The 25,599-nt window shown below is 37.2% G+C and overlaps 1 protein-coding gene across 1 annotated transcript in view; it reads right to left on the bottom strand.

Moving 5' to 3' along the window:
• The window catches only part of asic1c (acid-sensing (proton-gated) ion channel 1c), a 68,564-nt gene that overhangs the window by 11,455 nt on the left and 31,510 nt on the right, over positions 1-25,599 (bottom strand). Inside the window, exon 2 of the mRNA XM_056738034.1 lies at positions 1,410-1,560. Coding sequence (XP_056594012.1) covers positions 1,410-1,560 — 151 coding nt within the window. The remainder of the gene's footprint in view (positions 1-1,409; positions 1,561-25,599) is intronic.

Consider the following 25,599-nt stretch of genomic DNA (forward strand, 5'->3'; position numbering starts at 1 on the left):
TAATGAACTTCATAATTACTTCTAACAGAATGCTAATAGGTATTACTTTACTTCACATCGCCTGTGGATATAAAGTCTCTCATGATTAATATACTATTATAAACATATGATATTTAGCACTGTAGCATATGGTGGCGTTAAACCCTTTCATCAATTCCCATGTACGCTGTCATCCACAAATGATTAAACGCCACTTTGACAGCCAGTGCACGTTTTGTTTCCTAATTATTTACAATGCATCGTTATGCCGTAAAATACAGCCGCTCACAGCAGTAATGTGTCTGGAGAAGTCTCTAAAAAATGGGCAGGAAAGCCACATAACTTTGTTATCTCAGAAGCTAAATGCTCTATGTTACCTGCAATTAAGTTGCTAGCACTTATGGGAACATTATGCTAATGTGTGCAATAATACCTGTTATATTGTGACACATATCTAGTGTTTTTACAAGATGACAAAATTACACCTATGAACTTACACTGCGTTACAACTTTCATTTCCTCGCTAAGTATAGATCACATTTTCAGGAAAATAAATATGTACACAGAACTTAATAATTATATAAGATCATTCTAGAGTGATGTCTCTTTAAGTCAGTAATGTAAATCTTCTTTGAAAAGTAAGCCATAAATATGTCCTATGATGTTACCACAAACACTGAAAATATTCCATATTGAAGGAATTCGACATTCCAAGTGTTGTTCTTTTCAAATAACAACCGCTCAAAACTAATAACATCCTGTTACCCGAATGCTGCAAATCATTTTGAGAGGGTCAGTTTAATATTGCACAAAAAATAAAAAATAAATTTAAGATTTATTTTGGGCGTTTTTTGCCTTTATTTACAGTTCAGCAACAATGAGAGGAAAGGAAATGAAGTTGGTGAGAGGGGGGTTGGGATCGGGAAAGTACCACGAGCCAGGACTCGAACTTGGGTCACCCAGAGCGCAATAGCGCCATATGTCAAAGCACTAACCACAAGGTTATGGGCTCCGACATAAATATTTCTTTTAATAACATATATGACATTATATTTACAAATGATTAAACCAATTTGCCTGTTCGTGATGTTTGAACATCGTTTCTTACTTTAAAACCCAAACTAGACGGCTGTTCCTCGCGGAATGTCAGCATTTTGTAAAAATTAGCTCATCAAATATTTCAAATTCACATTTCATGTCCAGATTATTTCTCATGTGCCAAGTAGCCGTGTAATAAGCAGGATAATGTACAAGCAGCTGACTGAAATAAGCCCCTTCAGTGTGACACAAGACACTCAGCTTCGCGTCGGGTACTGATCACACTGGCAGGGAGTATTTCTGCTATAACAACCGGCTGCCTGTACATTATCACTTACATAACACTTAATTTTGTAAGAAAGTTTTCCTTTCATGAGTTATGATTAATTCACCTGTGTCGCCCCACACGGGCAGGTACTCGTCCTGTTGAATATCCAGCATGATTTCCAGTCCGTTCCCAGTTCCACCTTTTAAAGTCGTCAGCAAGGGGTTTCCATCCAGACCCGAGTTAAACGTGTAGCATTTCCCATATCTGGTATAAATCTGGTAGGAAAGCAGAAAAACACAATCATGAACACACAAAGACATCTAAAGATGACAACGGTCTCTATGTTAAAGCTGAAAGACTGACATCATGTCCACACATTCAGCAAACAGATATGCATTGATCTGAAAGTGACTTAATAACTGTCTCTATTCCTTCTATAGCTAATAGCGCTCTAATGCTGCCTGTGATGGTGTTGGCAGAGTTTTGACAGTGATGTAGCGAGAGAATGACCAGAGGGATGAAATCAGTCATGGTTTCATGACCCCCTATGTGACAGTAATGAGGGATAGATCTGCTTTAGCCTCAGGGCTCAACAAGGCCTCTGCCCGACTCCACTCCGAGACTCCAGCAAACAAGAAAGACTTTGTCAGCACGCAAAGAACTGTGACCAAAAGATGAGGCTACAGGTTTTACCGGTTCATTCCTGTAGATCTAAGTATGATTTAGAAATTGCTTTAATGCATTATGATCATTTCTTATGATCAAACTAAACTAAACTTTTATTAACTACTGTATAGTGGGTAGCTATTTAAAAAGCCATATCTTGTGTTTGCATGAGTGTCAATGGCAAAGTGGGACATCAACAACCTAAGGGACGCGAGTACATTAGTCTACAAACTGCCACCTCTTCAGATGTCCACAAGAAGAAAAATAGCTGACTAGAGCTGTCAAATTATTAATCGCATCAAGACATCAAAACATAAAAATGAATGAACATTTATATCTTATATTTAAATGACATGGTAAATATAAATAAATGCATGTAAATGTTTACTAAATATGTATGTATGCGTGTATCTGTATGCTTTTATAAATACAAATTAATATACACAGTACACAGACATATGTTCTGAATCTGACACTTTTATTCTGGATGAGATTAATTGCAATCGTTTGACAACACTAGAAAAAAGGGTTTAAAAGTTAAAATCTTAACTGAGGTATAAATCATCCGAGAAAGGGTTAATCTTAACAATACGTATGCATAAATATGACTTCACATTCATATAGCATATATTGAACATTATTAGAAAAAGTATATAATTTACATATTTGTCTTAAATTAAACAGGCAATAGTATTCAAAATTCAAAATAATAGAATTTTAAGTGAATTGCATAATTCTTTTCTTCATTCTGTGTGTGTCTGTATTACGTATGGCTGTGTTTATTCTTCACACTAGTAATTGCCTATAACTTCAGGAAACATGCATCCATTTTCAAAGAGCCGTTTGCAGAAATTTCAATAACCACTGGAGCGTTTTATACGAAGGTGCAAACGTTTTCAATTCATTTTTATGAAAGCCGAAAGTCCCAAACTGTGGGTTGAAACAGCATTTGCGATCTTTAAGCCTGATGACTAGGAATGTAACAATATATTGAAGTATTGCAATACAAAAACATTAAGACATGTATGGTAGAGCAATCAAGATATGTTTCACAGAGCTATGCCAATATATTTTTTTATTAAATTTATTTTTTATATTTTTATTTTAAAACTTTAAAGAATAGTAAGAATCATTTTTCTGTGAAAGATCGATTAAGTTTTATAAGTTTACAGAAAAATGGTTGAATTAAACCTTGAATGTTACAATTCCTTAACAAAATAACAAATGTTACTGAAAATTGTTAATGTTTTGTGGACATTTGTCATTGGGGTTTCAATTGTTTATTTATCACTACACCCCAACTGATGATGTTGACTGTTGCTGGCAACGTCTGATGTCGCATGAAGCTCAAGACACTTAAAGCTTTATCAAATCTAAAGTGAGGCATTGCTGGTGTGTTTTCTGTCATACATTAAAACATGAAAATATCTTGTGAGGGTTTCTATTGTTTTTTTCAGCAGGGTGATCAATTTGAATCAAAAACCCTGCCCAAAACACAATGGGAAATGTAATGGATTTAATAGTTTGATGGGAATTGTACTGGTTTTAATAAAAACTAGAATGGTGTGTACTGGTGTGTAAAGGATTCAATGCTGAGCTATGCTGAAAAAAACTATAGAAACCATTAAAGAAGTTATAATGGGATTAAATGGATTTGTATTGGTTTTAATGGAAACTGTAATGGTTGTACCGGTATGTGACGGATTATACTGGTGGGATGTTGGAATAATGCCCAAAATTAATTTTGTAATGGTTTTAATGGAAAAAGCTAATGGTTCATAATGGCATTCATCTACATTTTACATTTAGTCATTTGGCAGACGCTTTTATCCAAAGCGACTTACAGTGCACTTATTACAGGGACAATCCCCCTGGAGCAACATGGAGTAAAGTGTCTTGCTCAAAGACACACTGGTGGTGGCTGCTGGGATCAAACCAGCAACCTTTGATTTACCAGTTCAGTGGTTTAACCCACTAGACCACCATCTCCATTCATAGTTCATGATGGTTTCTATTGGGTTCCTATTAATTTTTCAACAAGGAGGTAACAGGAAGCATTAAAATACCAACTTGACGAAAGAGTTATCGCTTCAGAAATCACAGGTGCGATGCAGTTGCAACAGATGATCGATTGTCTAATTGTTATTTTAGTGTTTGTGTATCTCCATCAACACCTCACATACCCAGTTTGGGAACCATTGACTTGTTTCACCTTTTAAATAAGTAGACGGACCAGCACACTTCTCAATGTGACACTATCAAATCCACAATCTCTGTCCAATTCCCTCATTTCCATCACACAGCGAGAAGCAGGGATGACCTGATTTATCTCAAACTCACAATTAACATGAATGTGCCTGGACCTAAATGAAGCGTTGTTGTCAGCATGGAGAGGTATTTTAGAGGCATTGTGTAAATGCTGTGTAAAGTTCACGCTTTACCAACACAACCAATGAGCATATTGTATAAGCACAATAGTGAGGATCCTCTCTCTTCCTCCTTCATTCCAAACTAATTAACTCTATTCTTTCCATAACGCAAGCACACCGAGCCACAGGCAAGAATTCATCTGTAATGATTTACAGCTTTGTGCACATGTTCTGTTATATGCAAGCGAACACAGTTTGCTGAAGAGAAATCTGTCATTGACGTGGTTGTAAGCGATGCAAAGATGCTTAAATACTGGAAAGGATCTTGAGATTAAGGGAGGTCGATTGGTTTTCCATCTGATAATGAATAAGAAGGGGATCAAGATATCGAGCAGAGGAGTTCAGCTGAAGGCAGATTGGAAGCTCTTCTGTGTGAGGCACCCGCCGCTTTTAAATAATTCATGCGTCTCTACCCAGAAATTTGTCAAAGTGCAGGTTCTGTGCCAATAGATGTTACTGAGACTTTAGTCGGAGGGTTTCTTTCAACAGTCTTCCAAACCTGCCACACATCACAACAGAAAGAGAAAAAACACCAACAGAGGCTGGCGCGGCCGAGTGATGATACACAAAAAGATATTTGTAAATAAACGATTCAAATTCAGCACATCGCTTACGGAAATATCTGAGGATTAACACAGGTGTATGAATCATGTCTGGGTCATTTGGCACCTCAGAATCTAAATCAAGAAAAATCCTTTTTTTTCCTATTTCATTTTGCAATATTTTACTTCTGAATTTTCTTTTTGCACGTGCACATAAAAATTGCAATAAAAATAGCCATTAAGAAGCATTGGGAGTTCCATTCTATTCTAGTCTAAAATAATCTTTTATCTTTTGTTGTTCTATATTTTGATTTTGACAGAGAGAGAGAGAGCTACAGAACTGGTTCTCAAACTGTGGTCCGTGAGCCCCTAGGGAACCAAAAGATGGATCCAGGGGGCAGAGTTTTGTGGCATTTTATAAAATATAAATGTTTGATACATTTTGTGCAATCAAACATCAGAAAAATAAGATCATCAACCAAAATAATTGATGTTCCAGAACTGTACTTTTTTTATCTGGGGGCCCACAAAGCGATACACCCAACACAGAGGGGGGCTTACAACTAAAAGTTTGAGAAGCACTGAGCTACTTTGATAATTTATTATTCTTATTTTGTAAATCTTTTTCTTCCTATTTTTTGTATCATCTTTTCTTATCCGTTCTTTTTTTTCTAATCTGTTCTTATATCATTTCTTATACATATATTATATATGGTGCTACATTTAATAAACAAATGAGCGAGACCGAGAGAGAGATGATGTTGTCCTATTAGATTTAAACCAAACCCTTTTTAAAGCATTTCTAATATTCTGTTTTCACGTTATAACAGTCTATGTATTACATAACGCAGGTAAAACGTTTTTTTTTGACAGAATGTGAGCTTTTAAAATGCAACTGGAATTCGGTCTAATTTTGTAATCCATTTAAACCCATTGGCCTCAAGCTTTTCCCAAAATACTCAATAAGTGTGTTCCGCGACAAACACAAAAGCCCTCGGCTCACACAGGTATCCTCATTCATTTCTGTGAGTCATTGCTTTAATGAATCTGAATGCCAGACTTGTTTTAATTGCTCAGTAATGAATGTTGAATACCAATGTGGCAGCTTAAGCGAGGACATGTGTCGACAGTGATGACAGTGATCATTACGCCGACTGTTTTCCCTCAAATCCAAAGAAAGTCATTCATGCATGTTTACATACGGGGGTGAAGTTCCTGTAGGTGCATTTTTCACCCCGAAACTTGCACTCCAGTAGCATGTCCTTCAACTGATGCCCCAGCCTGTCAATCATCTCCGAGGTGTTGAGCTGGATGTTAGAAGTCGGTGTGAACTTGGAGAAGTCAAGAAGTTGCAAGAGTCTTTCTTTATGGCGGCTGTGCTTCAGCATGGAAACGCTCTGGCGGTTGAGCGTGTGGTTCAAATGCATGATGTCCATCCAGTAGCCGCTATAGTAGAGGTCAGCGTTGGTGAGCGTGGACACACGAAAGAGATTCTGGTTGCAGAACGTGATGGCTGGGAAAGTCATGTTGCGAGCCCAAACCATGTAGATTTTAGTTACGGCCGGACACGAGAGGAGATACAAGATTCGATTCCACGACCAGGTGAAGAGCAGCCCGAAGCAAACAAAGAGGGCCAGAAGCCAAAGCAATCGCTGGATTTTGGATTTCTGTGGCGAGAAAGCGTGCTTCAACCCATGGACTTTTGTTTTCAGAACAAATGATGTTGTGATGTCGCTGATGCTGCGGTTTAAAGTCATCTTGAGATGTTTCTGGCTGTCGGTTTGCTTGGCATCCTCCATCAGAGAGTCTTTGTTCAATGGCTCCTCATTGGACGTTGACATCTCCATACTTGTCAAACGTTGACTACGAAGTTTTAAAAAGGCATCATGCATTGACGTGTTCTGGTGAAAATCTCATTCAGCTTTTATTAAAATTCCGCTTGAGCGTCGCCATGCAAAGACCAAAACATGAAGGAAAAGGACCTGTACGTTACCAAAGCTCTGGATGGAAACACAAATCCCAGCAAACAGTAGTTTCTCTACGCTCCTCAGGTTGATCTTTTGGAGCAGTGAGATTTAGTTGATGAAGTCGATGTTTCGCCGCTCGTCTCTTTCTCAGCTTTTTCTACAGAACTGTGTGAAGCCGCCTGCAGATTCTTGTTGCATTTCCCTTTGTGCGAGAGAGCCGGCCCCTCCCCGTCCGCTCAAATTATTCTGTCGATGGATTTGCAGCAGGCACACAGATCCATTTTTCTTGCTTCTCGCCGTCTTCAATTGAGAAACCCAAGGATCTTGATGTTCTTCTCGTATTAACGCAGAACAATAATATCCTCCAATACACAGAGCTCACAGGAGATTACCGAAGGCGTGAGCGGCTCCGTGTCATTCATCAGGCAGTCTTCCTTTCTTGAGATTGTCTTCATCAGACTGACTCTTTTGGGTTTCGCACTTTCTTTTACACAAATCAACACAAATCATCATTATGTCGTACATATGCCTATGATCATATACTAAGGCACGCTTCACTGAAATGATCTACTTCAAAAGGAATCATACATTGAGACTTTATTCAGGCAGGAAATTTAGGCATCCAGTAGCTTTTACAATTTCCACCCACAGGAAAAACAGGAAAACATATAAACATCTTTGTAAAAATCAAAACTAAAAAATATGCAATATAAAACACACAATAATATGAATAAGAAAAATTCTTTGCTGACAATTACGACAGGTACGTCTAGATCACATACAGTTTTATATAAGAGAAAGAACATCATCTTGATAAAGGTCAGGTCGTCTTGCTCTCGCTGAAGATGCTCTGTGAAACTTCACTGTGAAACACTCAAAGCATGCTGGAATGTATTTTTTGTGGCAGTTCAAGTGCTGATGTTATTAAAGAGATAAAAACTCATCATTTATTCTCCATCATCTTCAAAACATATGACTCTTTCTTATGGAACACAAAATAAGATATTTTGAGTAGGGCTGTCAATAGATTGAGATTTTTAATCGCCATTAATCGCACACGTATAGTGAAATTAAACAAACAAAATGAATTGACTGAACACACACAGCATTCATGATTTTAAATATATTTCTTCATTCTAATTATTTCACATTTTATCTCCAAATGAATGTAGAAACAACACATTTCTTTAACAGCATCATTTTATGAATGAAAGCCAACATTCTAATAACTGATGTCTATATATATAGCGAATATTAAATCAGAAAACCCTGATGTGTTTGTGAAACACTGGACAAACGCACAAGAACTGTGTTGATTGTCACGTGGAACAAAACAATACCCTGTTAGAAAGGTTAGAAATGATTCTCCTCATGTTTGTGAGTTCTCACCGTTTAAATCTGGCCCCAGCATAAGACTAGTCTAATCAGTTCCTATTTTCACTTCTCTCTGCATTCATTTAACTTTTTGAACACGTTGAAGATTGATAGAAAACCTGTGCTTTCTGGCATAATCTTGTGTGTTTTTGTTCATTCAAGCATGAAACAGAAGTTAATACTGGTGCTGTGTCTGACAGATTCTGGAAAACGGATGTTGCTTTAATGGCGTTAAATATTTTTCATAATGTTGACGGCCCTAATTTTGAAAATGTCTCCGTGGTTTTGTGTGCCTGCAATGGAGGTCAATGGGGGTCAGTGTTGTTTGGTTACCAACATTCTTCAAAATATCTTTTTTTGTGTTTTCCGGAAGAAGAGATGTGAAACGACCTGAGAGCGAGTAAACAAATACTAACCAAAACAATTTTTTGAGATTGGATCCTATTGTACATGATTTTAGCACAAAACTATTTCTATTGACATGTTGTTGATGTTTGTACAACCTGCCAACTTTTTGAATCAAGTTTTGCTCTTTGACACTAGTGTATTTTCCTAAAATCTCCTCCACACACGCCCACATCAAATCTGTCTATTACTGTATGCATATTATGCTTTTATTATTTTTGCTTGTTGTTGATTTGGTCTACTTCCTCTCCTTCCTGATGGGAATCCTTCAGAAATACTGTATGTTGTATAAAAAGTTCCCTTCAGGCTCGACTGACTTCCCACCGGCTTCTGTTGTATTTCTCTGCATGAACTCCATTAAAAATGTATCAGTGGATGGAATCAAGTAACGAGTCGATGACGTCATGAACAACACAAGAGCATTCCGGAGGGCTCATCAAAACCTCAGAAATGTTTTCACGCTTTACATTGTCCAGTCTTGTCTGGAATAGAAATAACCCGTCAACAGACGCTAATCTTTTGGCTTTTGAATTAAGTCTTTATAGAAAACACTATGGACTCGCTGCAAAAATGCTCGGTTGTTTTTAACCCATGGTGAGAACATTATTAAACCGTGGTTTGGGTTCGTCCATATTGTATGTTCATTCAAGCGCTGAACCTCCAATTTATGACCAGACGCAGATTAATTCCATTTTAAAATCAATCAAATTTGAAGTTGTTTCGAGTTGCGACCGAGACACCAACAGAATCACTGTTCCAAACAACTCCCGCTGCGACTGTGTTTATTTACTGGAGTGTCCAGGAATAGATGACTCACTTTATATCTTGGACAGGTAGTGCGGTCCAGGCCGCTCACAGCTCCATCTCTCAGCGGGACTTTGCTTTGGTTCCAGTCAATATTTCTCTATCTAAGGCTATTAAACCGTAGATTAATCCGTCTTTCAAAAGCAAAACGGCAAACACTAAACACTGTCTCCTTGTGTTGTCCCATGAGCTCTGAATCGATACCAGGTGGAAACTTGCTGTTCGGTCAGCAGGGTGTGAAACTAATGTGAATTTGATTGCCAACGTTCTTTCCAGCTGTAAAATATTTATTAGCTCTCGAACATCCTTTTCTAATGCCAACTGAGCAATAAATGAAGCCAATGCTGACGTGGATATCATTCTAATGTGCTGATACTGACTCAAGAAGTTCTTATGATATCACATCCAGAAATGTATCCAGAACCTTGATTTCAAATTTCCCTTTTCTAAAGTGGCGGTGGGTTCATATCTATAATATCCCACTGAATACCAATGCAGGGCTCTGAAACAGCCGCTGGTAAAAGACTCTCTCAATATAAGACTCTTTAGTACAGAAGAAGTGAGGGAACGTGTCAGTAGAGATGTGTTGAAATGTCACCGGACTATAAATGCAATTAAGGGCTTCCCAAGACACGAAAGACTGAGCTGCCAATCCAGGTGCCAATTATATTATCCAGACCGTTTCACAATGTGTGTGAGTTAAAGTGTCAGTGTATTTCAGCCTTTGTGTTGCGGGCCGCTTAGACTTTGCTGTAAGTGCCTTGTTTAAGGTTAATCAATGATAGCAAATAAATCACTCTTGCCGTTTTATCCTTCAGTTAACCACCCTATTCACTTGATTGCCATCTCGGGCCGTGTTCACAATTAACTTATTTTTTGACAAAGGTGCTTTTTTGGTAATAAATAAAAATAAAATAAACGCTGGCAGCATTTGGTTAAAAATAGCAGCAGAACGCCATGACTTTAAACACAGCACCGATACACAATTGCAGCCCAGAGAAACCGATAGGGAGCGTAACGGAAGTCTATTTGACTTATAAACAGAGAACGTCTTTGCAATAACAAATTTCTCTATAGAAATGCCCTCAGAAGTATTTGTAAGTGAAAATTAAACGTAGATTTACACAAAAATTTCAGCCACCATTATCTTTTCGAGCCTGAGCCTTCTCGACCAATCACATTCCTCTCATTGTTGCTATTGATACGAAAGGTTTCTGTCATTGGTTAGCAGTGAAAAAGAATCTTGACGTAAGGCGTTTTTTTCAGAAAGTTGAACTTTTTTCAAATTCAAAAGACGCTTTGAGCTGCAGAAAAAGACGCAGATTCTGACTTTTCAAAAAGCGCTCGGGACTATACCGATGTAGAACAGACGCTAGCAGCTTCAAAAAAGAAGTTAAGTCTGAACACGGCCTAGATGAACATCTAGAAGATGAATATTACTTTACATTGCTCATTAGTAAAGTTAACTGTATAAACTTGTATAAATCATAGAATACAGTGGAAACAGGGTTGAAGTTACATCTTTGCCTTTGCCTCAAATTAGAATAAAAAGATATTTCACTATTAATTCTTGTTTACTGACATGAAATTCACCCTTTTTTTCGTGTCAGTCAGCACAACTTTCAATCTAATGTATTTTAATATTAGGTATCTTTCACATGTATAAATATATATCAATGAAATCTGAAGGGAATTCTTAACTAATTTACAAGGTGGCTCATTCCTGTGAATTCCTGTTTCCTACGATATCATTAATATGATTTGACTTTTTCCCTGTGACATCAGTTTTAGTGGCAGGGTCACAGGAGCCATTCATCGGTGTTTTGCCACCTCGTGAAGCCTGCGATTTTAGCTAAATTGGCCTTTGTGGTTGTGATTTTAGGGTTAGGGGTGGAGTAAGGTGTTGCTTAGCAACATCCTGAAATATGTACGACTTCTTTTGATATCAGGTTATAGATATATAAATGTAAATAATACATTAAGTTGCTTCCAAATAATTTATATTTTAAATAATTTAATTATTTATACAATACGTCCACGCCAATAGCCCTGTATAGTGTCATGAACTGGGGGAGAGACAAGGCAGGAGAACCCAATTGCAGGCAAGCACGGTGGATAACAGGAGTTTATTAAACAAAGAACACTACAAAATGACAAAACAAAAACCCACGAGGGGGAAAACAGGACTGGAATAACTATTAACAAAAACAAGAACACTGACTAAACTAAGACTACAAAAACAAACACTTGAATATAAACAAACTAACTAAACTAGACTTACTTGACAGGGGCTAGAGCTAGAGCTAGAGCTAGAGCTAGAGCTAGATCTAGATCTAGAGCTAGAGCTAGAGATAGAGCTAGAGCTAGAGCTAGATCTAGAGCTAGAGCTAGAGCTAGAGCTAGAGCTAGAGCTAGAGCTAGAGCTAGAGCTAGAGCTAGAGCTAGAGCTAGAGCTAGAGCTAGAGATAGAGCTAGAGCTAGAGCTAGAGCTAGAGCTAGAGCTAGAGCTAGAGCTAGAGATAGAGATAGAGATAGAGATAGAGATAGAGATAGAGATAGAGATAGAGATAGAGATAGAGATAGAGATAGAGATAGAGATAGAGCTAGAGCTAGAGCTAGAGCTAGAGCTAGAGCTAGAGCTAGAGCTAGAGCTAGAGCTAGAGCTAGAGCTAGAGCTAGAGCTAGAGCTAGAGCTAGAGATAGAGATAGAGATAGAGATAGAGATAGAGATAGAGATAGAGCTAGAGCTAGAGCTAGAGCTAGAGCTAGAGCTAGAGCTAGAGCTAGAGATAGAGATAGAGATAGAGATAGAGATAGAGCTAGAGCTAGAGCTAGAGCTAGAGCTAGAGCTAGAGCTAGAGCTAGAGCTAGAGCTAGAGCTAGAGCTAGAGCTAGAGCTAGAGATAGAGATAGAGATAGAGATAGAGCTAGAGCTACAGCATACAATGCACGAGCACAGGACAATGAAACATGAGGACTCTTTATAGGGAACAGACACAGGATCATAAACGAGCAACAGGTGCTGGGGATTAGCACTAAGGAGAGGCTGACGAGGGACGAGATGTAGGGAACAATGACGAGACACGAGAAAGAATCATTCAATCTCACATAAAACCATAGGTTATGCCATGACTCCACTCAAATAACACGAATAAACATGACATGATACTGGAATCATGACAGTATAGCCCCGACCCGAGCTCCGTTACAGTCTTGATTATCCTTTGCCGGTCCCAATCCCCTGTCTCTATCCTCTTTCCAGTCTGTTCTCCCCTGTCATATCACATTAAAGGCAAAAGCCCCTAATAGTAAACAAATCATGGAATACAAAACATTTTTATTAATCAGCATCTCTAAATGCATTGTGGTCATTCCAGTCCAGTGTCGGTTGAATTCCAACAAAATCAAACCTCAGGAGTGACAAAGTCATCCAACAATGTGAAAGAATGACAGCATGACAAGACACATGAAAATAACTTTTCCTAAATATACTGTATGTAGAAATATGACAGTTCTATTGTTTAAAAGTGAATAAGAACTTTTTTCTTTGAAGTAAATCTGTCCAAATAAAGACCTTTGAAGTGTTCTGTCCAATTTGTACCAGACACTTCATATCTTGAAGGTTTAATATAATCTAATGGGGCATTAAAAACAAATATTGTAGAAGTTTAACCTTTGAACATTTGTTTTGTGTACAGTTGACTTCAATTCCTGCTCCATTATAGTATATAATAATAATATTGTATTGCTGAACCTGTAATCTGCAGCCATGACTTCAGTCAATTCATTTTATTGCATATTGTGGATGATGATCAAAGAGTTGTGCGATTACAGACGGAATATTGCTGAACTCTCAAAACTGAAGTGGAATAATTCTTTAACATACTGCTTGAAATTAATTAGTTTTGATTATTTAACAAATCAATGTTCAGAACATCTTCACACGTATAGTGTAAACCTGACAGCTGGTGTAATGAACAAGCACCAGTTCAAGCTTTAATAACGGTGTTATAGAATAAAAGCCACATGATCTACACTTATAGAGGGCAGTTGAGTTACAGTCTTCATTTGTGTCTCAATGAAATATGTTTTCTCAGGGTAGATTATGCTAATGCCTCCGTGGAAGTTTGCCAGTTGGGTGTAATTGCATTAAAGCAGCCAAGGAAAATGTAGATTGGGTTTTATTCAATAAAAGCAAGTGTTTAAGCGCCAATCTGAAAACAGAATTGAAATGAGCGTGAATGTAGCAATAAGCACTGTTGATGTATCTCTGGAGGAAACTGAAGCTGTTTTCGTGCGTGCCGTTCTTTGGGAGTTTGCGGTGTTGTGTTGAAAACTGTGTAAAACTTGCACAACTGAAGTGGTTTTTTTTGTTAAACCTGCCAAATGTTATTGACGTTGAAACCAGTGCATGTGTACAAGAGATACGAGTAGATTGAAAGATGCTTCAAGGCAGATTTGAGTTATTCATGCAAACTGTCTTCTGTGCCGTAGATGAAATGTCTATTCCTATTATTTCCATTCCTGTCTTAGCTATTCGAGGGTGTCCGTGGTCAGGCTAAAGGAACTACATTTCAGATTCAATACACAAGCAAGGACGAATCATCCGCTTGTAGAGATGTCTCTTTAGGCTTCAGAGCACCGGTCTTAAAGCAGGTCTGCTGGGACAGAAAAACTCAGTCTCTCTCTTTACAATGAAACCAAACAAAAATGGTTTGGTTACAACTATTGATTTTTGTAGCTGCCTAGAGAGAGATTTATCTCCAACTCTAAAGAGAGGGGAAAGATCTTATCCTGCTTTTCATTTCAAATCTGAAATTTGCTTCAAAAGATGAAAAAAATCAGTTGAGCAAGTTTATAAAAAATCAAGGTTAAAAACGGTCTGAATAATGTGAACTATTGATATAGCTGGAAAAGTCACATTGACATCATTTTACACTACCCAAAGAGAAGTAATCTGCAATTTTAACATGCGAGGATCTGGAGATCTAGGAAACATCTGCGGTGTATAAACATCTGGTAACGTCTTAGGAAGGGCAGTTTAACATGCATTCTAAACCAGAAACATCTTACAGACATCTTCTAGAGGTCTATGTGACATCTGACAGTACAGTCTCAGAGATATATATAATCAGAAAACACGTCTTGCAGATGTAAATACAGACATCAAAAAGACATCTCCCAGACGTCTGCTATCAGCAAATATAGAGGCAAAAGTTCACCTGATAACACACTCACATCTCACAGACGTCTATAATATGTCTGTATTTACATCCGCAAGATGTAAGTTCTGATTATTTGTTCATCTGCAACACGTCTCCCAGATGTTTCCTCTCATCTAGAAGATGTCTGTTAGATGTTGAATTAGAATTTATTTAAACTCATTTTTGTGAGACATCAGATGTTTTTACACGGCACATGTTTAGCAGACACACAAACCTGAGCTATCTGGGTCTAGACTGCTGCTTTAACTTCAGGGAATTACAATCATAATACCACCTCAGCTATAAATATCTTAATATGATTTGTTGGCTATATCTTGTTTAACTTCGGCCAGATGTTGGTCCGGTTTTGTGCCAGCAGATAAAACCAGCAAATAATCTCAAGACACAATTTTCCTAATCAGAAAGTCTCTTGCAGGTATTAGCCCATTTATTTTCTCAATTAGCCCAAAGGAGCATTCTCTGTCCTAATGTACAAACACATAGGCGTTTACTAACAAACGTCATCTTTTTGATAAGAGAGCCCTCTTGTGGCCGCAGCTCGCCCCCATTTGGTGAGTACAAACTAAACTTTATTACTTGAGCAGAAGATAAAGTGTCAAAGCTTTCTGAAAGATCAAAGGTCTGATAAAGACATCATAATGAAAACTGTAAGTGAAATGCCTTCTCTTGGGTTACCAATATATAGTGATGTAAGAAGACCTATACTTAAAGAGGCACAAAAATAAGACCCGGGGCGTTCGTTTGAACATTTCGGCGGGCAGAGGAATCTACAGAGTTCCATGGATGTTTGGCTGTTTGTGTTTTCCCACAACACCGTGTCTGTTGGGAGAGGTGCGTCTCTGTATCAGTAAATAACAGATGCTGTTTTCTCAAACCCATGAAGCACCAGATCTGTCACTCACACAAAGTGCCAGCACGTCAGTCTAAAAGCATGATCTTATAATGTTTGTGTAGATTTCTTGTGGTTTGATGAGTAGTGTGACGTACATCTGTCATTAAACAGTGATACTCCAACCTTTAGCTGGTTGGTTTATTTTAGAAAAGCAGCTGAGAATCCAGTCGGAACTGTAATGTCACAGCAGTGTGATAATCATTAGAACAACATGAAACGTCATTAAAGTCCAAATCTTTCTGGGGAATTAATCATTGCTTTTTAAGAACTCATGCATTAAACCCTACGTGAAGTGCTGGTTGTAGCATCATTTACATGTGATATAACATGCTTCTGTGTAAAACATGACCAATACACGTGTCTGCTGTCCAGTACTCTCCGTTTGAAAATAATGACTGTAATGAAGTTCCAGAAAACTCAAAACTAGGTTTTTCCCACCTCCTACTTGGAAATAACATTTGGAATTGCACTTGAAGTTGGAGATAAGACCTTTTAACTCAGGCCAGATGGATTAACTCTGATGTCTGTGAGACGATGACATCATGCCAAACACATTTCCCAAAAGATGATGACATATGGAAACAGAGCTGTTTTAATGTTATTAAACACTTTTAATGACACTAAATTAAGACATTTGTGGTGGAAAATATATCAAAAAAATTGAGGTGTCTTGAACACGGCATTAATGAAGAGCTTATGTATTATGTAAAAATTCAAATTATATCATAATTATATAATATTTTACGAAAAGTGTTGTAATAAAATAGAAACATTCAATAATAAACATGAATAAATCAAATAAAAAAGTATCCCAATATACATGGCAACATATTCAAAACCTCTGATGTCCAAATTCATAGTTTTCTGGAAAAGGAAGGAAACACTGCACTTTTCAATTGATTTAACATGTGTGGTATCCGTTAATAAACACTTTTTAATCGTTTTATCCTTTGAATATTTGAAGCTAAAAAAACTGTGACAAATGATGAGGATTTATAGTAAAAACTAAAAAGAAATAGGATTCAGAAGGGCAGCAGCGATGTATAATGTTTATGTCTTGTGGCTATACACCAGACCGTATGTATTTTAACATTTACTATACTTCCACTGTAAGTCCATTACTGCAAATGTAATATTAGTTTGTTTTACAGATCACAGAAGCTGTCGATAGAGCATAACTCGTATCGAACCCTGAACAATCTTTTAATGGAACACACCCGTGTTTGTATTGGCAAGCCGAGAGGTCGGCATAACAGAACATTACATTACATTACAGTGTCTGTCAGAACGTAAGGCAACATCATGACAAATGTTCAAGAGGCCAACGCAATAATATTGCTCAAGAAATAGCTATTGATCAAATTAGGCTGGTGTCTATTGAATCAGACAGACCGCAGCTGAGCCTTCTGGATGAATATGAAATAGCAACACAGATGCTGATACACCCCATTACCACAGAACCCAGAGTGGTGTTACCATCACAGGTTACATGAGACACAAATTAAACGCTATTAAGTGAGAACGTAATGGCCGAGTGTTCAATTCAAGAGCATTCATCCCAATCTAAATGAATTAAAGATATTTTAAAAGCATTTCTACATAAAGCACTTACTGGTGCTTAAAGATTTTCAAAGCGCAGACATTAAACATTACAGTAAATCAAGGGATAAGATGAAGACAGAACCCGGCGTGCAGAAGGGCATGTGGACCCTTTAATGCATCTTTTGGGAAAATCTCGGTTTACAGTGAAGTGGTAACTGAATCCTGAAGATATGCTGGAGGTGCTTCCATGAGGTCGAGGGACATTTGATGTAGATCTGTAACAGGGTTATTGGAAATAGAAGATTTGTGCAAAGGAAGGTAATACGAGACCAAGGTCATGCTGTTCATAATGTTGATGGGCTTCATTTGCTTTTCAGAAAGAAAAACGTAGCATGAAGACACGGCGTGCTCTATGTTTGGCTGAAACAATGAGAAAATCTGCTCAGTTGAGTCGTGGGAGTTGTCATTGGGCTGATGACTTCAGCGGTCTGATGTGTCTCCAGATGCTGTTTTTCACCATCATAATACAATATGATGCTATTTTGGGTCCGCAACAAAAGGAATCCGTCATAATCATCCAGTGATGAATAACAGAAGTTTTGAAATATGGTATTAATAAAATAAACTCTCTGACAATTTAGCATACGGGTAATGAACTGTCAGTGGAAAACGCTGAAACAAAGCGTTCAATTTTAAATGCGAGTGATCTATCAAAAAGTCTGGAGGCAGCGGTTGACAAGCATTGATCTTTACCTTTTAATCTTCATTTCATTGAGTCAGATTAAAGGATTCCTGAAATGATTTCAGTTAAGGCTGTCATTGCACGATTATCAAGGTCAGAATACACTATAAAAATATTATCCTGATATGATATTTACTGAGATTTAAACAAATAATGCTGAGAGTCAATTGCATTTATAATTTGGTTTATTTGAGTTTTCTCTTTTTTGGCCCATAAATGTAGTCAGACTGTAACCATTTAGTGCAAAACTAACATCTACTCTGACTCAACCAGATACTTGTGCTGAATTACTCAATATTATTAACACAATATCAATAAACACAGTTTTTAATTTCACAGTTGTTGCCAATACCAGTAGTCTACGTTGTGACAACCCTAGTTCCAATACTGGCAAATCTTGTGGGGCATAAGAAATAAATGTTTTTTTAAATAATTGTTTACATTTACATAAAACATATTAATAAACAAACTAAACTATATGTTATTACTATAAAAATGATATAAATGTTAATGCTTATATGAAATTGTATTATATAAACAATAAAAATTAGGAATTTTATGTTAATGTATTAATACAAAATATGAACTATATTGCCTTATATAAAAAGATTTAACATAACAGAAAATGTATTATAAAAAAACAATTAAAAAAGAAATATTTAATGCAAGAATATAACAAATATACAATAAAAAATATTAACTTTATTGCATTTATATAAAAATATTTTGTATAAATTGAAACGTACAAATGTAAACTATATATAAACAATATAAATATGTGAAAATACAAATAAAATGTCTAAACCATATTGCATTATTATAAAAACTAGTTTATTTAAATGAAAATGTATTATATAAACAATTAAAAAATATAAATATTAATGAAAAAATATAAAAACATATGAATAATATTTTATGAATATAAAAAATATATATGACTTTCCATGCCACTACATTCCCTTTGAAATCTTACAGTATTGCATTTGCATACAAAGATAGAATTGAACACCAGAAAATGAGCAACTTAGAATCTGAGTGAAATGCTGTGTCTTTATTTACAGACGTATGTGTTATGGTTGAATAAAAGATACTCTCCAGATGCATTTTGGGTTTAGTCAAGAATTACAAAAGAATTTGTAAACTAAAAGCCATTAAAAGTCTGATTTAGTCCAGTTAAAGCCCAATTTCTGGTGTGGGGAATTAGCTGTTTACAGGCTGCCGAGTGATTCAGATACCCGTCTGGCAGAAACAAGCTCATTAGTGTGGGCAGCTGTTTGGTGTGTGACTAAGATGGAAACAACAGGGATCCAATGCATCCTGTTTCTGTTTCACTCCATCTCTCACTGCGCCACTAAATCAATGACACGTCCATACATTTTATCCCCAAATGACATCATCCAGAGCCTCACCCTAATCCAGCTCCAATTTAAACTCACATCACATCCTTACACCTACTCATCTCACAAAACCCAGCCTAGTGTCAATATTCCCTACAGACACAGTACAAGCAGTCATCATGAGATCTGATCAGACATGTCTTCTTTTCAGAACAAGCCCATGACATATCGAATGCAACACCATCACCTAACACTTTATCATGTGCATCCATCTATCCGGTTCTCTATCCGTCTGTCTGTCGCACCAACAAACAACAGCGCACAAACACTAAATACAATTCAATACAAATATGCATTAAATATCAAAGTGATTGTAGTGCCTTGAGAAACTATGCCTTGTTTTTCATTATGAAAGAAATCATGCTAAAAGGCAATATCAGATGGCCATAATGCGGAGTGGTGTGGCTGTAAAACAGCTTTTGTGTCCGTGTCATTGCGCAGTCATGCTGTTTTGATTGCAGAATTACCCTGGAGTGACCAGAACATAAGCTATAATACTCTTTACACTGTTGCCTTGGGTTGCCAAGTTGGCAGGGAGCAAATATTGCGAGTCATTCTTAACTGACTAGTCCATTTATCCATTACACAAACATTAAAGCCCCTGCTGGGCATCAAAGCTCCCACTGAAACAAACACACAAACAAATCCATTTACAACAACATAAATTGAGATGTTATATACCTCTGACCAGCTAGCGTCTTATATTATGGGCTGTTAAATACATTTAATCTGCTCCTGTTTTCTAATGAAACTAGCACAAATCATTAAGGGATATTACTCAACTGATGTTGGATATAGAAAGTAATAAGTAATTTAACCCTTTTTGGTGAGAGTCATTTGTACAATAATCTTATGACACTATTGAATTTGCCCAACACTGGTAAGGAACACTTCACCCTCATGAATCCAAGATACACTAGTTCTAACATGACTCGTGATGAAACACACATACACTAAAATCACTGTTGGGTCAAATATAAACCTTTTCATGTACCTTGGGTACATTAAGCCAAATGTTAGGGTTGTCCCTTTTGAACATAATGATGGGTTGAAAACTCATCCCAAGACACTTGAGAACCAACTACATGTGATGTGAAAACTCAAAAAATATGAATTCATCTTAAGACATTTTTAACCCAATGGAGTCATTCGGTTTCACGTTGACACCATAAGATAACAGAGACATTTTAGTATAAAATGTCATGCATACATGTAAAGCAAAAAGTAAAAAAATGAACAGACCATTACAAAAAGATTTTCCGTTTTTCTCATTTTACTATTTACAGGCGTTCAAGTAAAACGATCCTTTCGGTTTCATTCTGTAAACTAGTGACAACATTTTACCCAAATTCAGAATAAAAATGCAATCAAAACTAAAACAGGATGAACAGCCAAAATATCAGATGCAAAGTTTGCTTTGAGTGGTTCCAAATGTACAGTGTCTGAGGAATGACATGAAGATGAAGTGTTTCATATTTAGGTGACGTGTTCCTATAATGATCTGACTGTTGTGTAATGTAAACATTGACATTGATTAGGCCGCACCATAATACTGAAAGACAATCCGTGGGAAACCTCACACACCTTAATGAAAGACATTATGTAGACATAGCAGCTGCCAACAACATTATTAACCTCAGGTCTGGACAACAGCTTGACACTTTCATCAAGACACAAGCTGAACACACTACTGTAGATCAAAGAGTCGTTGTGCAGATGTTCCAGAATAAAACACTTGAAGTTAATATCAAATACAACGCAGCCGAAAATGACTTTGGGATTGTTTTACACAAACCTTACCACCTTATCGACTATGCCATCGATTGCTTTGTTGGATTTAATTTTAGTGTTGGAGCTAATGCAATATTGGAACATGTGCGTTGCAGTTGATGCTAAATGAAATGTACGAAACAAACAGGGTCATTTTTGGAGGCTTGGTCATTTTAATGCAGCAATTAAAAGTTTGGTCACGGGCTAAAGCGACGCTCAACAGCATTAGCGTCTGACTGATGGATAGGTTTCTTGCTAATGATCTCAGTCAGACTATCAGACCTCCATGCCCAAGGCTTGGAAAACATGCAGGCGATGAAGGAGTTCATACATATTTGATCAAATCTCTCTATACTTAGAGCTGACTTGGCAACTTGAATTACCGATATTCAGCTGAAATCGAAAGTCCGGCGAACGCAAGGACGTGACAGCTCCACCGCTTTAGAGCCCTAGATTGGACAGAGAAGAGAGAGGACTGATCTAGCATCACTTGTGATGGTCAAACGTCAGGTCTGGGGCTTCTGTGATGGAGAAGATCAAGTTTAAAATATGGGTGTTAAGGACAGATTCTTTCTCCGGCAACAGACCCCGGGTGCTCCTCCGCTTTCATTACTCAAATCAATGAGCCGTATCATTGAAATGCAATCCTTCTTTTAGCTTTCCTCATCTTGACAGCCGCTCGCTGGTAGACTAAGATGTTTTCTATCAGAAGAAATGTTAAGTGACATGAAATTTGGCGAGATTTTCATGACGCTCCGGTTGATTCCGTGCCGAAGAAAAATCTAATCAACGATCTTGTGAGGTCATTAATTAAACAACAATCAAACTTGACTGCTCATGCGTCCTATTGTTTAATACAGAATTGAAGACACTGAGATCTGTGACCAAATTTGCCCTTCGAGCTAATAACTTAACTGCGTTACATAAAGAAACCAATCTGCCCATCATACTCACAGTCGTGAAGTTCTCCGGCCCGCAATCTTTTCCACGATACTTGCAATCAAGGAGCATCTCATCGATGCTGTGACTGGTCCTCTGCACGAACTCCAGCATGTTAAAGGTCTTGCTTGGAAAGAACTTGCTGTCGTCCAGCGGCTGCCCCAACGCCCCCATGAAGTCGTCGAAGTCGCTCTGCTCCACACCGAGCAATCCGGCCATCCAGAACAGATCATTCCTCACCATCTTGGAGCGTCTGAAGCTGTTGTAGTTGCACATGGTGATGGCCGGGAAGTACATGAGCGGGCTGTCCATTTCGTCCAGGATGGTAACGTGAGGATAGCTATAGTAGTCCATCACCGCCCCGGCCACCTGGTAGAGGAAAATGGACAGGGAGGAGGTGAAAGCTGCAGCCCAGAGCAGACGTCTGATGGTCACTCCACCCGGCAGAAAGATGTGGCTCAGGCCGTGAAGGGTGCAGTTGGCTCCGAACACGGTGATGTCGGACGGCCCCGGCTGCTCGTCTTCTTCTGCGGTGCCCATTCTTGCGATTGAAGGGAGAGGCTTTCAAACTTGTAGGTCTTGTCCAGGACGGTCGGGACGAGTGGGTGGTGCAGTCTGGATGGTTCTAGCTCATAACACCCTCTTGCCATGCGGGGAGGTTTTGGAAACGTGAGCCGCCCGGGTTTTTGCTGACGGCGGTTTCCGTTTTGTGCGTTCTTGCAGGGCAAAGAGAGACGAATATTGGGTTTCGTGTGGGGTGAAACTCAGTCCCTCAGCAGATAAAGGGTGAGAAGATGCTCATGTGAAACTATAGAGAATAATCAATGATGAAGGCAAAAAATTCAATAGGAGTTTGAAAGCCGAGAGAAATGTCAGGTGATGAGTCTGTAGGTTAGGATACAGCTTTTGGGCTACAGACATGGATGACACCTCAAATTTACTGAAAACTACAACATTACACTGTCAGACAATAAAAAACACAGCGCTAAATGAGGGACCTGAGTCACATTTAGGGATTCTCAGGGCCAGTAAGCAAACATACACACTCCAAAAAAGAATTTTTGCTGCCTGTTCAATTTACTTAACTTGCTTAAGTTAAATCAACACAACTTTTGGAAAATATGGTTACAACATGATTGTTTTATGTTTAGTCATATAACTGAATCCATTCATGTTGGGACAACATAAAGGAGTTGTGTTGTGTTAACATAAAATAGTTATAATAGGCCAGAGGACTTATATTTCCCAGCATGCTTTGCGTACACTGCATTTTGAGAGTTATTTTCTCAATTTAGTGTTTTATATTATGCTTTTTTCAGTAAAAAGAAACACTTGTTAGTGTTTAATGTTCATTTATCTTTTAAAGAGTTAGTTACATTTTTGAGTTTGGTGGTTACCCTTGTTCAGAAAATTGTTGCCTTTGGTTAGGTCGTGGGCGGTTACAATAGTTTTTTTGCATTTCCGTTGAGTTCTATTTTCTCAATATCATCTTATTGAAGTTAAATGAGATAATGTCTAATAAATGTTACAAATGTATAATATGTAAAATGTTGAACATTTAATTGAATTTTAGTGTTTTTATTTGACCTACAGACTTAGTTGCTCTAAGTTCCAATCATTAAGTACAATAAACACAAATGGTTAACATTAGCAAAGCTTATTCTTGTTAAATAAATTGAACTTAATCAGGTCATCTTAGATCAAGCTATAGTCTTTAAATTCAAGACAATAATTTACATTTATTCAAAATAAGTGTGTGATGTACCATTTAATTAACACAGTTATGAGCGATTTACTTAAAACATTATGTTACAATTAATTGTATATTACCTTTTCCATTTAAGCAACTAAGTTTTGTGGGACCGGTTGACATAACTTTATTAATTAAATACAACATTTCATTTCTAAGAGTGCACACACCGATCACTCAAAACCACACAAATGCTTAAATACGTTTTGAAAACCCCTAGCAACTGCACCGTAGCAACACATGGACAGCCAACCACATCCTAACATTTTGCATGGGCAAGCACCCTGACAGAAAATAGATTAAAAATCTACTTCCAGATACTCGGGATCACACAGGAAAAGTAAACGGCAAACCAATTCCCAGATATTGATTTACATCTTTATCACAATTTACATCCGCACACTGAAAAGAAGTGACTGACTGCAAATATCTGATGATCTGTTCTAGTCACTCGCACACACCTGGAAGAAAAACATGAAGGTATTTATTTTTCAAAATGATAGTAAACCATCAAAACTATGGAATTGGGCGGTTTGTCCATTCTGATGTTCAGATTCCATTCCGACAAGCTCTCAACTCCGTTCTCAGTTCGAGTCAATGATTATAGAGTTATTTTTTTTAAATCACTAAATATCACATTACAATGGTGAATAAAAAATGAAATGAAGAGCCACAAACCAGTATTTTAAAGTTTAAACACACTTGGGTGTATTGAAACAGAACAAGTCATTTTACATTTACAGTTAGATGCAATACAACAAACAAAATTTAAGTAGTAAGTAGTTAAGAGAGTCTTGAATCATGTGAAACGCTGCCTTTTATGTGACGTGATGTTAAATTCATCTGCATCCGCCATGTTAATGAAGCAACAAATGAAGGAAACGCTCGCTGTTGTAACATCCACCAGTTGAAAAGGAAAGTGACATCGAGTGGATAGTAGTAGCAATAACACTCACGTTAATGAATGTTTGTGGAAATATGAAAGAAAGAAAATTCATTCACAGCTTTTGAGAACGGATATTAAATCAACAGCATTTAAAAAAACAATGAATCTATTTTTTTGCCCAGCCCTAAATGTCACTATGGAAATGATGGCAAAAAATCCAGAAAGAATAGTATATTACTCATAGACTACAGATTTAGTATAATCACCCTTTGCAGAAATATACTCTCTGATTTTATCAACCAGCTTCATGTTTTTGAACAACTTCTGTTCTGGCGTCTTATTGACTGCTTTTATCTTCATTATTTGGCCCACAAGTCATTCATTTAAGAACATTTGTTTGTTTTGTAATGAAAGAATAAAACATATTGGTACAATTATATTGTTATACGCAATTATATTCTTCCTCGCATAACTGCCTTCAAACGTTGTAAATGCAATAATTATGTGAAAATATAAAATATAAATGTGAAATTAGTTACTTTTACAAGTTTAAATGAGTTATGTGTAGAAAAACATAATGGTGCAAACATGTTTGTTTCTTTCATCAAAAAGAGTTTGAAACGGAGCACTGAATAATGAAGAAACTGTTTTTGATGAAAGAACAATTAATTTGCACAATTATGTTTTTCTCCACATAACTAATTTTAAACATTGTAAAGAAACTGTTAGAAGACTTCTTTTTTCTGTCATTATTCAGTCTTCCAAATAAAAAACAATTGAGAACCCATCTGTGAAATCCCAAACAACATTTTACCTTGCGATTTACTTAAAATACATAAAATCGCCATACATAAAATAACCTTGAACACTTCTAATCTCACAATTATTTGATCAGACTATGAATATGTTTGAACAATTATATTTTTGTCGACACAACATTCACATCAAAAGTTGTAAACATGCATACATGCGTGCAAAAAAACT

Source organism: Triplophysa dalaica, chromosome 23 (genome assembly GCF_015846415.1).
Source record: "Triplophysa dalaica isolate WHDGS20190420 chromosome 23, ASM1584641v1, whole genome shotgun sequence".
Lineage (NCBI taxonomy): Eukaryota > Metazoa > Chordata > Actinopteri > Cypriniformes > Nemacheilidae > Triplophysa > Triplophysa dalaica.